The sequence below is a fragment of the Mustela lutreola genome, chromosome 11, assembly GCF_030435805.1.
Source record: "Mustela lutreola isolate mMusLut2 chromosome 11, mMusLut2.pri, whole genome shotgun sequence".
NCBI classification, from domain to species: domain Eukaryota; kingdom Metazoa; phylum Chordata; class Mammalia; order Carnivora; family Mustelidae; genus Mustela; species Mustela lutreola.
In genome coordinates, this window is record NC_081300.1 from 48,831,711 (window position 1) to 48,848,216 (window position 16,506).

Genomic DNA, 16,506 nt, shown 5'->3' on the forward strand with positions numbered 1-16,506 from the left:
TTTACTTAACTTCAATAACATAAAAACTCATTTACAAGCGTTGTGCAGTGGCAGTATCATAAACAGCGAGGTTTATCTGAGACACAATTACTGCTAATTGAAAACTCATTTATGGGGCACCTGGGTGGCTCAGTCAGTTACGTGTCTGCCTTCGGCTCAGGTCATGATCCCAGTGTTATGGGTTCTAGCCCTATCTTGGGCTCCCTGCTCAGTGGGAAGTCTGCTTCTCACCCTTCCTTTCCTTCTGCCCCTCTCCCCCTGCTCGTGTTTTCTATCTCAAATAAATAAAATCTTAAAAAACAAAAACAAATAACTGATTTACCGCTCTATCCACAACCCTTTGTTATCGTTATCACAAAATTACAACTTTGTACATTGTGTAATCAAAACCATAAACTAATAATTTTTTAAAATCCCTAAGTTTCTTAAATTACATAGAAAACAAAATGTGGATTTACAAATCAAAGTTACAATAATGCTAGATTTTAGACTAATAATTTTTTTTAATGTATTAGTTTCTTAAATCATCTGGGAAACAAAAAGAATTATAAACATTATTAAAATAATGTTATCTTCTGTAACTGCTTACATATTATACTTTTATTGAGATATTACTTTGTCATATGGCTTCAGGTTACTATCTAATATTCTTTCATTTCAATCTGCAGAACTCCCTTCAGGATTTCTTGCAAGACGGTGTGCCAGTAACAAATGCCCTGAGTTTTGGGGAATGTCTCTCACTTTCAAAGGAGAGTTTTGCTAGATACAGGATTCTTGCTTAGCAGGGGTTTTTTTTTTCTTTTTAGCACCTTAAAAACATCAGTCCACCACTGTCTTCTGAAGTTTCTGATGAGAAATCTGCTGAAAATCTTACAAGGATCCCTTTTCAAGTGACAAGTCATCCCTCTTATTTCTTTCAAGATTCTCTGGCCTTGGCTCTTTAAAGTTTGATTACAATGTGTCTCAGTATGGGTCTCACTCAATTCATCCTACTTGGAATTCACTGTGCTTCTTGGATGTTTATAGTCATGTCTTCCATCAAATTTGGGAAATTTTTGGTCATAGTTTCTTTGAATAATCTCGCTGCCCTTTCCCCTCTCTTCCCTCCAACCCTCACCCAATCCCTTCTACTTCTCAAACGCCCACAATGCATACAATGGTCCACCTGATACTGTTCTACACATCCCTAAGGCTCTGTTCATTTTTTTCTCCAATCTCTTTTCCTTCTATTCCTCAGACTCCATAATTTTGATTGCCTTAACTTCCAGTTCACTAGTTCTCTCTTCTGTCTAGTTAAATCTGCCTCTGAATTCCTCCACGAATTTTTCATTTCAGCTTCTTATACTTTTCAACTTTGGAATCTTTTCTTGGTCTCTTTTTAGGTTATCTATGTCTTCACTGATACTTCCATTTTGTCCATACATCATTTCTTAGCTTTCTTCTCATCTTCAATTAGCTCTTAGGGCATTTTAAGGTAATTGTTTTAGAGTTATTTGTCTATTCAGTCTACATCTGGATTTTTTCAACAGTAGTTTCTGCTGGCTTATTTTGCTTCCTTTAAATGGACCACACTTTCCTGCTTCCTTGTATGCCTTGTGATTTTTTTTGTTGAAAGCTGGACATTTTATTCTAATAACCAGTAACTCTCGCAATCAGATTCTCCCTCTTTTGCAGGGTTTGCTGTTTTCCGTTTTTGTTTTGTTTTTGATTGCTTTAGACTGTCTTTGTGGTTAGAACCTGAAGTGTAAACTTATGGTCTTTTCTGAGCCTGTACCTTTCTCTGGACATGTGCAGTGACTTTCTAATTTCTCATATATATAATTGCTCTTGAAAGTCCTAGACTTTAATGCCAAGGTCACAAAAGGAGAAAAAGAAGAAAAAATGGTGTGGGGAGAGCAGGAAAGATACCATTCCTTAGAACTTCTGGAAGTCACTTCAGCCATGGCAAAATGGCATACAACAATGGGAGAATACAACAATGGCTGTCCAGCTCTGTGTCTGCACATCCATGGTTAGAGGCAGCAATCAGTGCACAGATCCTGGTATTTGTAGCAAGGACTCCTTGTTGCCCATCCTGTCCCGTGCAGGGTGATCTAAGAACATGAACATGGCTGTCTGCCCCTGGGCGGGAAGGTGAGGTATAGGTAGTACCTGCTGAACTAAGAGTTAAAACTGACAAAAATCAACCACAATTAACTTGTAAGTCCTTCCTCTGGACATAACAAGACTTTAGTAGACTCTAGAGTTCTAAAATAGTTACATCAGAAGGAATTCTGCCAGGGCGCCTGGGTGGCTCAGTGGGTTAAAGCCTCTGCCTTCAGCTCAGGTCATGATCTCAGGGTCCTGGGATCCAGTCCCGCATCGGGCTCTCTGCTCAGCAGGGAGCCTGCTTCTCTCTCTCTCTCTCTCTCATCTGCCTCTCTGCCTACTTGTGATCTCTGTCTGTCAAATAAAAAAATTTAAAAAAGAAATCTTTAAAAAAAAAAAAAAGAAGGAATTCTGCCAGTACAGTTGTTATCTAGGTGGGGAGATGAATTTCTACTACATCATACAACATTATATTCCCAGAACCTTCTCAGTAAGCACTGTGATTTTTAACATCAGTGGAATTAAACATTTCCTGAACATGCTGACACTTTCAGTAAATTAGTTCAACTATTTTATTATCCCTAAATATCGTCAGTAATACTGTACACTTCATCTTCTTTTCCCTAAAACTCATTTAGTTCATCAAGATGCTGATACTCTGATCATACTAAAACTTTGATACAATTGTTTGAAAGTAGTGTATTCTGCTTCATTCATTCATTGACTATTTATTGTGTGTCTACTACAAGCTCAGTATTGTTCTGGACACTAAGGATACAGCAATGGGCAAAATAAAATTCCTACCCTCATAGACTTTAAGTTCTAGTAGGGGAGACAGAACATTATAAACAAAATAAGTAAATAAAATGTAAATGTTAGGTAGTAAAAAGGCCAAAGAAAAAATATCACAGGTAAGAAGGATTAGGTAGGACAGCCAAAGGATGGCCTCCCAGGGTGGGTTTCATTAAGTAGTTGAAGGGAGCAAGAGAGAAAGCCAGCCATGAATCAATAGCTGAAGGGAGTAAGAGAGAAAGCCACTAGAATATCTGGGAAAAGAAGTGTGAGGACCAAAGTGGTAGCAGCAGGAAGGGTAAAAATAGTTCAAATTCTGGATATATTCTAAGAACCAATAGGATTTAATGATGGACCAAATGAGGAATGTGAAGAAACAAAAGACAAATCAGTGATGATCTGGTAAAACTCAACTCAGCAACTGAAAAAATTGGCAGATAAGGGAAGACAAAAACTCTGGTGTTGTCTCCTTTTAAAGCTTGACCTTTTCTGCTGGGACAATCTCAGATTTTAGTCTGCCTTCCTATAAAAGACAACTTAAAGACTGTTTAATGGGTCTTGAAAATCTAATCTTTTGTTGACGCTCCACATTCTTAATAATGCCAGTTTTGGGGGTGGAGGATGGCCATAGGGAGGTGGGGTTAATTCAGAAACTGAATTAACATGGGTCCTCAGGAACTATGTACACCAATTCCTAGAGCCATTTTGGAGGTTACTAAGAGAAGAATTTCCTTAAATTGACCAGTCTTGAAGCCCACTTGCCCTTTCCTTCTCAGTTTTACATTTATATAGAAATTCTACAGATTTGCTTTCATTACTAGGTAAGAATCAGACAGAATTAGTATCTGTTTCTTAAGAAACCATATTCTTGGGGCACCTGGGTGGCTCAGTGTGTTAATCCCCTTGCCTTCGGCTCAGGTCATGATCCCAGGGTCCTGGGATCAAGCCCCGAATCGGGCTCTCTGCTCACTAGGGAGCCTGCTTCCTCCTCTCTCTCTCTCTCTCTCTCTCTCTCTGCCTACTTGTGATCTCTGTCTTCAAATAAGTAAATAAAATCTTTAAAAAAAAAAAAGAAACCATATTCTCTGCCTTCTGCCAGTTGGAAAGAAACAATCAAACAAAGGCAATAATAACACCACAGATTCCCTTGTTGCCGTTGTATACTATAGATAGTATTTTATTGCCCTTACTCCACACCCCAACCTTTTAAGTTCTTATCATATATAAGGAAACTGAAGTTTATACCAATTAAACGTTTTGCCCAGTATCACTTTAGACAGCAACAATACCATTAAAATGTGGGTTTTCTGAGAAACTCTGTTTTGTTCTCTACTTAGTCCTCTCCTTCAAAACAGCTTTCATCAACCTTAAATGATAAAACCACTCCCAAGTTTCCAGACAACTGCTGTATATATGTGTACTGTATTTGAAAACTTAATGTAAATGACATACTTTTTTAAACTGGTCTTTCATTCAATCAACCATATCTATCTTCTTATAATTCATCAGTAGGGGAAAAAAAAAAATACTAAGTCCCTAAGGGATCCAAAATTAGCTCACTTATAAAAACACACCTAAGATCTCACAGTTCTTGGTGCCTTTACCTATACATTAAGGAGGAAACAGAATGTAATTCTACTGTACTCAGTAGGTCATAGATGGAGAAAACTTTCTTAGTTTTCCCTAAGAAGAAGAAATAGGAAAAAAATGTAATCTGATATCACATATTAGAAAGGTATAATATATACCAAATAATTTAGTTTAATAACAGCTGAAATCAACTGACAAAAGAACTGCAAGAGTCATCTATAGTAGAGACCAGTAAACTTTTCTGTGAGGGACCAGGAAGTAAATATTTCAGGTTTCCAAGCCACCCAGTCTCCTGTCTGAACTATTCAGCTCTGCAGTTGTAACATGAAAGTGGCCATACACAATAAATAAATGAATGGATATGCTATATTCCAATAAGAGATGGAGGGCTGGATTTGGCCTGCAGGCTAGAGTTTGCAACCCCTAATCTATACTATCTTGAGCTCACCTCCTAATGCAGATGAAGAAAATGAAACGTTACAGAATGATAACTAGAGAACAAAGTATATTATTATTTTACTCTTCAGCTAACCTCAAAACTTTTAATACAATTTAATTTTTTTAAATCACTTTTAATTATTATTGTTTTATGTCTGGTAAAGATATAATGAAGTTTAAAAAAAAGAGAACTTCTCTTTTAAGATACATACCAAAATATTTACAGATGAAATAATGTATCTGGATCTGCTTCAGTAGAAAGGGAGGATGGTACAGGTTAAGTCAAAATTGGCCATGAAAAATAACTGAAGTGGGGTGATGGGAAAACAGGATTCATTCTATTATTCTACTTTTATAAATATTTGAAATTTTCAGTAATAAAAAAATTAATAATGACAAATTACTTTTAAAAAAAGGCTGGCAAATGATGAATCACAAATTTAAGTGCATTTGTAAAGTTAACTGTTTTCTCTGTCTTTTAAACTAGGGTTTCTCAACTTTGGCAATATTTTATAGTTGGGGCCAGATAGTTGTTTGTTGTGGGAACTGCACTGTGCACTATAGGATGTTTAGTAGCATTCCTCATCTCTACCACTACGATGCCAGTAGTGCTCCCACCACCACACCCCCACCACCAGTTGTGACAATCAAAACTGTTCCCAGACATTTCCAAATGTCCCCAGTTGAGAACCATTGTTCTAAAAAAACTACACTGCTGTTTCTAATAAATTCTTAAATTCTAGAAAAATGATACTTTGATGACTTTTTTGTTTTAGTCTTAGGCTAGAAATTATATTTATATTTTAACCCAATTTTTAAATGTAGTTTTTTCTTTGCCAATTGGGAATCTGTGTTATTAATTTAACCTGAGGTATAAGTATCCCTTTCTCCCACTATTTCTATAAATTATATCTGCCTACAATGGTTTTTATTTTTTATTTTTTTTAATTTTTTATTTAAATTCAATTTAGTTAGCATGTAGTGTATTATTAGTTTCAAGGGCACTGATGTTATAGGCAACTTATCAGTTGCCTAAAACACCCAGTGCTCTTTATATCAAGTGTCCTCCTTATTGCCCATTACCTAATATCCCATCCCTCACCTACCTCTCTTTGCCTACAAGGGTTTTTAAAACAGAAATCCAGAGAATGGAAATCCAAATGAGGTGTATGGTTGAAGTCCAGATATATCTCACTGATCTAGTAATAGACATAATTTTAAAACTTTCTCAAAGAAATTATTTACAAACACTTAGCTTACTGCGCCACACCCCAACTCCAATCTTACTGGGTTTATAGAATCAGCTACCCATGTTTTGTATTTGAATTTAGTTAAGAAACAGTGCCAATTTTGTTCCCACCCCCACAGCTGCACTGCCATTGTGCACAACCCCTCATGTGAATAAGAAGTCTTTAGAAACACAAATGGTTAGATAGTCCCATGTTGTCTGCTTTATTAATCAAATTCTGAATCAGAAAGCACAGTTTATAAAAAATAAGGCAAAATATGTTACTTATGGCCTCTTGTCTTATTAGCTATAATCAGAAGGGCTTTGGTATGTTAGTAGTTCTTGCTATTTTAGTTGCTGGATTCATTAAATAAAAAATGGATATTTGGGGCACCTGGTGGCTTAGTTGGTTAAGCATCTGCCTTTGGTCCAGGTAATGATCTCAGGATTTAGGACTGAGCCTCAAATCAGGCTTCCTGCTCAGCAGGGAGCCTGCTTTTCCCTTTCTCTTTGCCCCTCCCTGCTTGTGCTCTCTCTCTCTCTCAAACAAATAAAATCATTTTTTTAAAAATGAGGTATTCAACTCGGGAAATTTCATTCCATTTCCCCAAGCTAGATGGAAACAGTAACACAATAAGTAAGTGTCTTCCATCTACAAAATACTAAATTTAAATTAAGTTTTTCATTACTGAAAGAAATCCTGTAACATATACTGGGTTCCTAAATTCATAACCAAAAAAGATGTGAATTAAAAATTACTACTGTGCAGGGGCGCCTGGGTGGCTCAGTGGGTTAAGCCTCTGCCTTCAACTCAGGTCATGATCCCAGGGTCCTGGGATCGAGCCCCACATCAGGCTCTCTGCTCTGGGGGGAGCCTGCTTCCTCCTCTCTCTCTGCCTGCCTCTCAGCCTACTTACTTGTGATCTCTGTCTGTCAAATAAATAAATAAAATCTTAAAAAAATTACTACTGTGAAAACAAAATCAAATCATATAATCTCATTCATAGAGATATCACAGTAATGAAACTTATAAACATCTACTTGCTACTTTAAAACTCAAGCTTTTTTAGACAAAAAAGAAAATTCCAACATCAGAAATGACTTATGTACAACTACAATACCACTGATTCTTTAGTAGCTGTCCAACCAATCAAAACACACTCAATCTAAGAAAAAAGCAAAAATAATGTAAGACTTCTCTTTTCAAATATGTGTCTTTAAAATTTTTTAATTAATAAAAACAGGCTAGCCCACTAAGTTAGTCCTCAGAAATTCAAGTCATTTAGCTTCCTCAGATGGGAGTATCATTTGGACAAAATTACATCTTTCTGCCTAGTCTAAATTTACTAGGATTTGACTTATTCCTAAATAACCTTTATACTGTAACATGTGATTTTTTAAAAATAGTTTGCATTTTAAAGATTTTATGTATTTATTTGACAGAGAGAAATCACAAGTAGATGGGAGAGGCAGGCAGAGAGAGAGAGAGGGAAGCAGGCTCCCTGCTGAGCAGAGAGCTGGATGCGGGACTAGATCCCAGGACCCTGAGATCATGACCTGAGCTGAAGGCAGCGGCTTAACCCACTGAGCCACCCAGGCGCCCCTGTAACATGTGATTTTAATGTATTTTCTCAATAATGAAGTTATAGTATACTGTCACAAAGGACAACATCCTTCATAACACACAGAGAAATTATCAACTGAAACTCCAATGACAGTAAAAAATATTCATTTCCCTTTTAAAAGACTATACTCTCAATTAAATTAAGCATATATGCACATATCTAGTGATAAACATGCTCTGTAAAGTTTTCAAAGATCCACATTACAGTCAAGAAATAGTAAGACTAAACAAATTCTAATTTACTGATTCCCTTATGAGATTAAAATAAAGCCCTCTGAGTGTCACTGATGAGTAAAAAATCTTGACCTACATGATCTATATATTCTCTTTCCCTCAACTTCTTTAGTATGATTCTTGGATGAACTCATCTGGGCTTCTTGTAGCATGGTGGTCCTACTATATATAGTAAAGGAAAACTCAACTCCTATCTTCACTTAGGGTTATATCTACAGTATTGAGAGATCAAAGAGAAACAAGAAATGCTTCAAATTATCTCTTGTCAAATTTTTCTTTCCAACCAGAAGAGCCTTAGGTGATTATTAAATTTTAGGAAAGAAAGCAATTCATTTTATAATATAGAAGTACCATTTATAGAACATTAATTTTTTACTTAAGTATTTTTCAAGCTTAGTTTAATTACCTCTGCTTCTACATCCACATTTTGCTTCAAAAGTAACTTCAAAATGTCAACATGTCCATTCTGACTAGCAGCTTGCATCGCTGTGTGACCAGCACATTGTCCATTTACCTAAATAAAAAAGAAAAAAAAAGGATGAAGGATTGTCACAAATCACAAAAGAGCCAATATATAGTATAGGTTTAAATCTGCCACACTGAAAAAAAAATTAAAAAAATAAATCTAGCACACTGTATGATTCCTTGAAAGTAATTTAGGATGGTGTTCCATATATCCTAGTACAGATCACCAGAAACTTTCCTCTAATCTAAAGAAGGGAGCAGACGCTTTTTTTTTTAAAGAGGAAAGTTCCATTGTTCAAAGAGCTATCAAAGCACTCTTTTAGCCAATCTGCAAAGTTGAAAAAGAAAGGAAGTGAGAGAGTAAAGTAAGTTATATTTTGTATATTTATTTCTATTTGAATTATTAAAGTTCAGAGTCTCTGCTTAAATGGAAAAAAAAAGAGCAATGAAGTAAATGGAAAACTTTTAAAAAAGATACTGTCCACTATATAAATAAATACAATTCAACAAATATACTGAATACTAACTGTGAGCCACCTATCATGAGGAACACATGAATGAATCAGTAGGGTAGCTATACACAACTATGACATAGAGTAGTAATTTTCAATGTTTTCTTCACTTCGCTGATGTTGTATAAGTAATTTCTCCATAACATAGTGCTAAATGCAAAAGCACTGGTTAATAGCTATTGTTTTTTTTAATAGTTTTTTTTTTTTTTAAAGCATTTATATCCCTGGATTCCCTCACTCCACTCAGCTAAGTTAGTGGTCCACCTTAACCGCTAGCAGAATTTATTCTTTAAAAAAAAAAAATTTATTCTCTGGAAAGAGTAAAATGTCCCTAGCCTACAGAAACCAAGCACTGTTATCATTGGGGCAAAGTACTAAAATCAGAAGTTTCATATAAACATTTAAATGATGAATGCTGAGAATCCAAGCCCTCTTCCCTTTCTCACTATTCATGAGCTTGCAGCCAGGTTTATACCCTCTATGCAGGAGAATTAAGAGACCACTCTAGGGAGTCAGACCAGCCCAAGAGAAAAGACCTAATGGCTAATGCCAGGAGTAACCCAAGGAAAAAAATGAATCCCGACACAAACCATATACCTTCATAAAAACTAACTCAGAATGAATCATAGATTAAAATGTAAGACACAAAACTCTGAGTCCTACAAGATCATAGATGATGTCTTTGGTGTTATATCTAAAAAGTCATCAGCAGGGACGCCTGGGTGGCTCAGTTGGTTAAGCAGCTGCCTTTGGCTCAGGTCATGATCCCGGCGTCCTGGGATCGAGTCCCATGTCGGGCTCCTTGCTTGGCAGGGAGCCTGCCCTCTCCCTCTGTCTGCCTGTGCTCACTCTCTCTCCCTCTCTCTCTGACAAAAAAAAATAAAAATAAAAATAAATTAAAAAAAATAAAAAGTCATCACCATACTCAAAAGTCACCTACATTTTCTCCTATGTTACTATCTCTCAGAAGATGAAATGAACACATACCTGATGTGCCTGAATGTCTTGGGAGATTAGACAGTTAGAAGCTTGCAGAAGAATCAGTTATAACAATATAGATTACAAACAAATGAAAAAAACGTTAAACTATGTCTGAAGTTAAGAGGGACTGATTGGGAAAAACTGTAAGTGAACTTCCTAGAATAAAGGAAATGTTCTATCTAATAGGGGTGTGAGTTACATGTATGCATTTGTCAAAACTGATCCATGTATTTCATTATATATAAATTACACCTCATTTTTTTTTGATAAAACAGTTATGAGCAACAAGGAAAGTAAATGGTTATATAGGAAAATACAATCTAGCATCGTCTAGCTCAGATATGAATGTCATTTAAATAATACCATGCACAATTAATTTTAATCTTACAAAGTCACCATACAACCTAACCACATTAAGAAGCTGAGAAGAGTGTGTGAAGGGAATGAGCTGGAGGTGAGAAAAAAAGCTAAATCCTCATTTTCACAGTGAAGTATCAAAAGGTAACTCCTAAAACATAAAAATCAAGAAAAAACAATAGAAATATGTTATTAGAAGATGTGGAGGTAAATATATGAAGAAAATCAACTGAACAAGGTGAAAACAGTTGTCTCTGAAGAATGGGTAAGTAGAATTGAGAAGGAAATGTTTTTCCTAACAAACCTTGTAGAACTATTTTCTCCCTTTAAATGGTTAGAATGGGAAGGCTCCATAGCTCAGGGGTTAGAGCACTGGTCTTGTAAATGTTTAGAATGTATATTGTTTAAAAAAACTTATTTAATAATTAAATGAAGAAAAAAAATAAGTATAATTTAAATCTGCTTGGTTGAATATAAAAAAGTCATTTGGTACTTTGACAACCAAAATAAAGTATTTGTAATATATCACACAATCAGGAAACCACTGTGCTGTGCTGCTGCAATTGACATCTCCCTCGTAACTGAAACGCCTCACGAGCTCGTAGGAATATGATGTTGTGCTACTCCAACTACGATCTCTAGGCCAGCATGGAACATCATCCTGGTAGCAATAATAAAGCCAATGAATGCCTACCTAGAACCAAAATGGCCCACCTAAAATACGGCTTACGTGAAAGGTAAAATACTATAAACTATTAAGATTTACAAAATGCATGACTTCTGGGGCACCTGGGTGGCTCACTCAGTTAAGCGTCTGCCTTTAGCTCAGGTGAGGGGCCTGCTTCTCCCTCTCCCACTACGCCCCAGCTTGTGTTCCCTTCTCTTGCTATCTCTCTGTGAAATAAATAAATAAACAAAATCTTCTAAAAAAAAATGCATAACCTTTAATTGTTCTGCACTATAAACTATAAAATAGTCAATTTTCACAGGAAAAGGTTTAGATTAAATGTTTTGAGAAGAGGGATAGAAAACTGTTTATAAAATTTATGAAAGTACATGTAAAAGACACGATAAGATGACATTTCCATGAGAAATGGAGGACAACGACCACTTGAAAACCTAAATGCAAATTTTGTCAACCATAAATTTAAAAGGTCACAGTGTTAAAATAAAAATGTCAATATATTTTAGAAGAGTACACTGATGATTTCCAGCGTCTTCTTTAAAAATACTTCACAAAAACAAGAGGAATAGTTGAACCACATGTAGAAAAATCTCAATAATTATTGAACTGTTATGTTCATTATACTGTTCTATTTTTGTACATGCTTCAAATAATTTTTCAATGCTCACATCCACATCTGGTCTTTTTAGCAAATCTTCCACTTTAGCAACATCTCCATTGGCAGCAGCCTTAACTAATTCTTCATTGAGGTCACCAGATTCTTGGGTTTCAAATAATTTCTTCAAGAGTTGGGAGAGTCTTTCTGTAAAGCATCAAATAAAGCTGCTAACACAGGAGGATCTCGAACCTTAACTACTAACAGATAAGTATTACCCACATAACTGTAATACATACTTATCTTTTTTTTTATAATTTCTATCATTAATATTATTTTCATACTATACTACAGATATTACCCAAGCAAGTTATAATACCAAATAAAACTGCATTAAATTCCAACTCTTAAGTATTCCCAGTTTTCTTCATGTATTTCAAGTTACAATTTCAGAAAAAGAGTTACATATAAACAATATTAAGATTTAGAAGTCATACCAAAGATAATCACAAATGAATACACTACAATGGAAGTATCCTAACAATACATACTTTCTTTCAGGTTTTAAGCATACCCTACCTCAGAGCTCTCTGCTACACACATTAGAATAAATCAGCAAATCAATTATTCTGATTCAAAAGCAATGTAATCTCTATAATATTTGGGGAAATGTTTTAGGGACAAACCAATTTTCCGTTGAAAATGGCCATCTAAGTGTTAACATATTTCAACAGGTGCCACGTGATTAGTACTGACTAAAACAAAAAAGAACTAGGGATGTATTTACTCAGATTCTTTCATAAGATTTTTTTTTCCTAAGTAGCATTCATCAGTAAAGAAACTACCAAGTTCTATTCCTTAATTCTTGAATCTACTTAGTGGAAAGCAAAGAAATCACGAAGTGAGGCAGAGGATCAACACCAAGTCCAAATTATTTGAGTAGGATATTAACTATTTCTCATTCTTTGTATTAATAGGTAGTCACTGACTGTGCTGTGAAGCCATCTAACTACAAGGTAAAAAAATAAACACTGCCTGATTTAAATTTTAAGCACACCAACAAATTACATCAGGAAGGAAGAAACAGCACCACAAGTAGAAAGCAGTATAAAATAAAACCGGAGGTCACCTAATGTTTTCCTTTACTTTCTTAAAATTTAATTATGGCTCTACCTTCTTTTCTGAATGATAATACATAGTACCCTGCAATATGTTCTAGAATGAATTGAGGCTATGTGTATGTAAGGCTAGAGCACAGGAAGGACAGACTTTGGCATGAATCTACCCAAACATCCAGCTTTATTCATATTTCAAACGATTTCCTACTTATTTTCAACTTATTCACATTTCAAGATGATTTCCTACTTATTATTATACATTTTTATATGAATAACAACTCTTATTAAATAGTGAGAGGACAGGGGCACCTGGGTGGCTCAGTGGGTTAAGCCTCTGCCTTCAGCTTAGGTCATGGTCTCAGGGTCCTGGGATTGAGCCCCACATCGGTCTCTCTGCTCAGCGGGGAGCCTGCTTCCCTTCCTCTCTCTCTCTGCCTGCCTCTCTGCCTACTTGTGATCTCTGTCTGTCAAATAAATAAATAAAATCTTAAAAAAAAAAAAAAAAGTGAGAGGACACCTGGGTGTCTCAGACAGTTAAGCATCTGCCTTCAGCTCAGGTCATGATCTCAGGGTCCTGGGATCAAGCCCTGTATCTGCCTCCTTGCTCCGCAGAAAGCCTGTTTCTCCCTCTGCCTGCTACTCTCCCTGTTGTGCTCTCTCTCTGACAAATAAATAAATCAAATCTTTTAAAAAGATAAAAATAAAAATAAAATAAATAGTAAGGAAGAAACCATGGCTGATATGTAAAAATATCCAGGAAGAAAGCCATCTGCTAGCAATAATGTTGAAAATAAAAAGAGAATAAAATAGTCTAAGAAAGTGGTATTTCTTGTCAGAAAACAAAAGTTCTGACTAAAGAGTATAATGATGAATTTCAGTTATCTCAGATTTGATGTGGAAACACCTTCAATATTATGCCCCCAAAAAAGCACTTATTTTCAAAAATTTTCCAGGGTATACCTCAGTCAGAACAAAAACCATTCATCAGGGACACCTGGGTGGCCAATGGGTTAAGCCTCTGCCTTCGGTTAAGATGATGATCTCAGGGTCCTGGGATCAAGCCCTGCATCAGGTTCTCTGCTCTGCAGGAAGCCTGCTTCCCCCTCTCTTCTGCCTGCCTGTCTACTTGTGATCTCTGTCAAATAAATAAAATCCTTAAAAATAAAAAAACCTCATATAAAAACAAAAAACAAAAACCTTTAGAAAAGTATAGAACTGTCAACATTCAAGTGAGGTCACGTGATCTGGGAGAAAATTAAGAACACATACAACATTAGCTGTACAAGAGAACACAGAAATTAGCAAAGATTCTAATGTAAACCGTATTACTTTTAAAGACAACAATACAAACATACCACCAGATGCGTTGCTAATGGCTGATCCTGCAGATGCCACCTTGGAAACTGCTGCTGGATTATACGTCCAAGATGTTCCACAAACTTCCACCTTTAAATCACTGTCTGAATAAATCTGTTGTACTCGGCCAACTTTACCTAAAGTCTTTCAAAAAAAATAAAAAATTAGTTCATGTTCCCAAGTCTAAAGTACATACCATAGGGGAAAAAAAACTCAATTGTTAGCTCTTACATGTTTAAAGTATTAATTTTATTTTGTTCCTAATGAAAAAACTGTTAAAGGACAACATATTCAAGTGGTTATTTGTTAGCTACAAACTTGAAAGAGTATCTTTAAAAAACATTTTAATTGGGCAACTGTCTCAGGTCCCCTCCATCTTCAGGAGCTTTGTACTATCACTCAATAAACTTTGTTCTATCGCTCAATAAACTCTGTACTATCGCTAAATAAACTTTGCTTTGCTGTCCACCAAAAAACCGAAAATAAAAAGCATTTTAATAAACAAAACTATAGTACTTCCCCAAAAATATAAAATCAAAAATAAGTCATGACAGTCTATCATTCTTAAGAATTCAAAACATTTTGCTTTTTGATATCCAAACTTTTTTTTAAATAATTTTTTTAATTAATAATGTTATTATTAGTCCCAGGAGTACAGGTCTGTGAATCGCCAGGTTTACACACTTCACAGCACTCACCATAGCACATACCTTTCCCAGTATCCATAATCCCACCACCCTCTCCCTACCCCCCTCCACCCACCACAACTCTCAGTTTGTTATGTGAGATTAAGAGTCTCTTATGGTTTGTCTCCCTCCTGATCCCATCTTGTTTCATTTATTCTTTTCCTACCCCGCAAGCCCCCCACATTGCCTCTCAACTTCCTCATATCAGGGTTGATACCCAACCTTTTAACCCCATAATCTTATCTTACATCTTGAGAATTTATAAATCAAAAAGTCCAAAATTCACCACCAATCTAGCCTAAAAAAATAAAACCTTGATTTCTAAAATAAACTATACTTAACCAAAAAGGTACTCAGTATCCATTCCAAGAGAGAAGTATGTAGAAACAATACTTATTAAGTGTATGGGAAAGGGGGACACCTGGGTGGCTCAGTTGGTTAAGCATCCAACTTGACTTCGACTCAGGTCATGATTTCAGAGTTGTAGGATGGAGCCTGGGGCTCCGTGCTCAATAGGGAGTCTGCTTAAGATTCTCTCCCTCCCTCTGTCTCTCCTTCCCATGTATACTTTCTCAAATAAATCTTTAAAAAAAACAAAAAAAGAAATATATATAATATATATATATTATATATATATATATATATATATATGAATGAATGAAAAAAAGTCAACTGGGTTCAGAACACAATTAGCAGCAACTCTTAACCATGGGCAGATACTGTTCTAATAACTTTATACAAATTAACTCACCTAATACATATACCCTGAAAGTAAAGCGCTATTATTAGCCCCATTTCAAACTCCAGTCCAAAACGCTTTCCCTTAAGCACACAGAACAGCAAACTACAATACTAGAAAATTGGTGAAGAAAGTGATAATATCTGACTACTTCCTAACAGAGTAGACTGTCCTTCAATATGTTATCCTTTGCCCTTCCACAGCATGTGACTACAACTACTTCAAACTATCCCCTTAATTTCTGGATGGCAGTCTAACCTTTTTACCTATTCCTTCTCTTTCTCCACTCACTGGCTCCTTGTCCTTTTACAGATCCCTAAATCTATTTGTTGTCCCCCAAATTTTGTTCCTTTGTTTTTTACTCCTCTTCCTTAAAAGTTTAATCCACTTTGACAACTATCACCTTATTACTAAAAACTCCAAAATATACTTCTCTAGCCCTATTTATTCCTACCCCTGCCCCCTAACACACATCAATTTTATAAACTCTAACTAGATATTTTCTCTTGGAATTTTCCATCATCTCAAACTCTACGAGGCTGCATTCTTTGTTTTTTCCCCCTTAACTGTTTAATTATAGTAAGTCTCAAACATACAAAAATACGTAACAGTATTTTGAATCCCCACATACCCATCAACTACTTTTAACAATTTTTAGCTCATGGCCAATCTTGTTTCCCCCTACCATTCTATTTCCTCCTGTATTTTTAATCATGTAAACTTTGGGGGGGTGGAAACTACTACTAACAACCCTCCCCAAATTATCAATTCACTCTGTAATATCATAAAATACCAGTGTTCAAATTTCCAATTCCCTCATAAATGATAAAATTTTTCAGTCTGCTTAAATCAAGTTCCAAATAAAATCTATACATATATTTTTCTCTGCCAATTATTTGTTGAAGAAACAGGGTTATCTGTCCTATGAAGTTCCTTACAATCTGGATTTTGCTAATTGGTATAATTTAAATAGTTCATATCTCTTTACAGAAAGAAAGGCTACTCCTCAAGACTGTAA

At 35.6% G+C, this 16,506-nt stretch overlaps 1 protein-coding gene across 1 annotated transcript in view; it reads right to left on the bottom strand.

The window, feature by feature from the left end:
• MIB1 (MIB E3 ubiquitin protein ligase 1) overlaps nucleotides 1-16,506 on the bottom strand; it is a 138,034-nt gene that overhangs the window by 71,500 nt on the left and 50,028 nt on the right. Inside the window, exons 8-10 of the mRNA XM_059138816.1 lie at nucleotides 14,063-14,207; nucleotides 11,663-11,796; nucleotides 8,401-8,508 (exon numbers count right to left, since the gene is read on the bottom strand). Of these exons, the coding sequence (XP_058994799.1) occupies nucleotides 8,401-8,508; nucleotides 11,663-11,796; nucleotides 14,063-14,207 (387 nt within the window). The remainder of the gene's footprint in view (nucleotides 1-8,400; nucleotides 8,509-11,662; nucleotides 11,797-14,062; nucleotides 14,208-16,506) is intronic.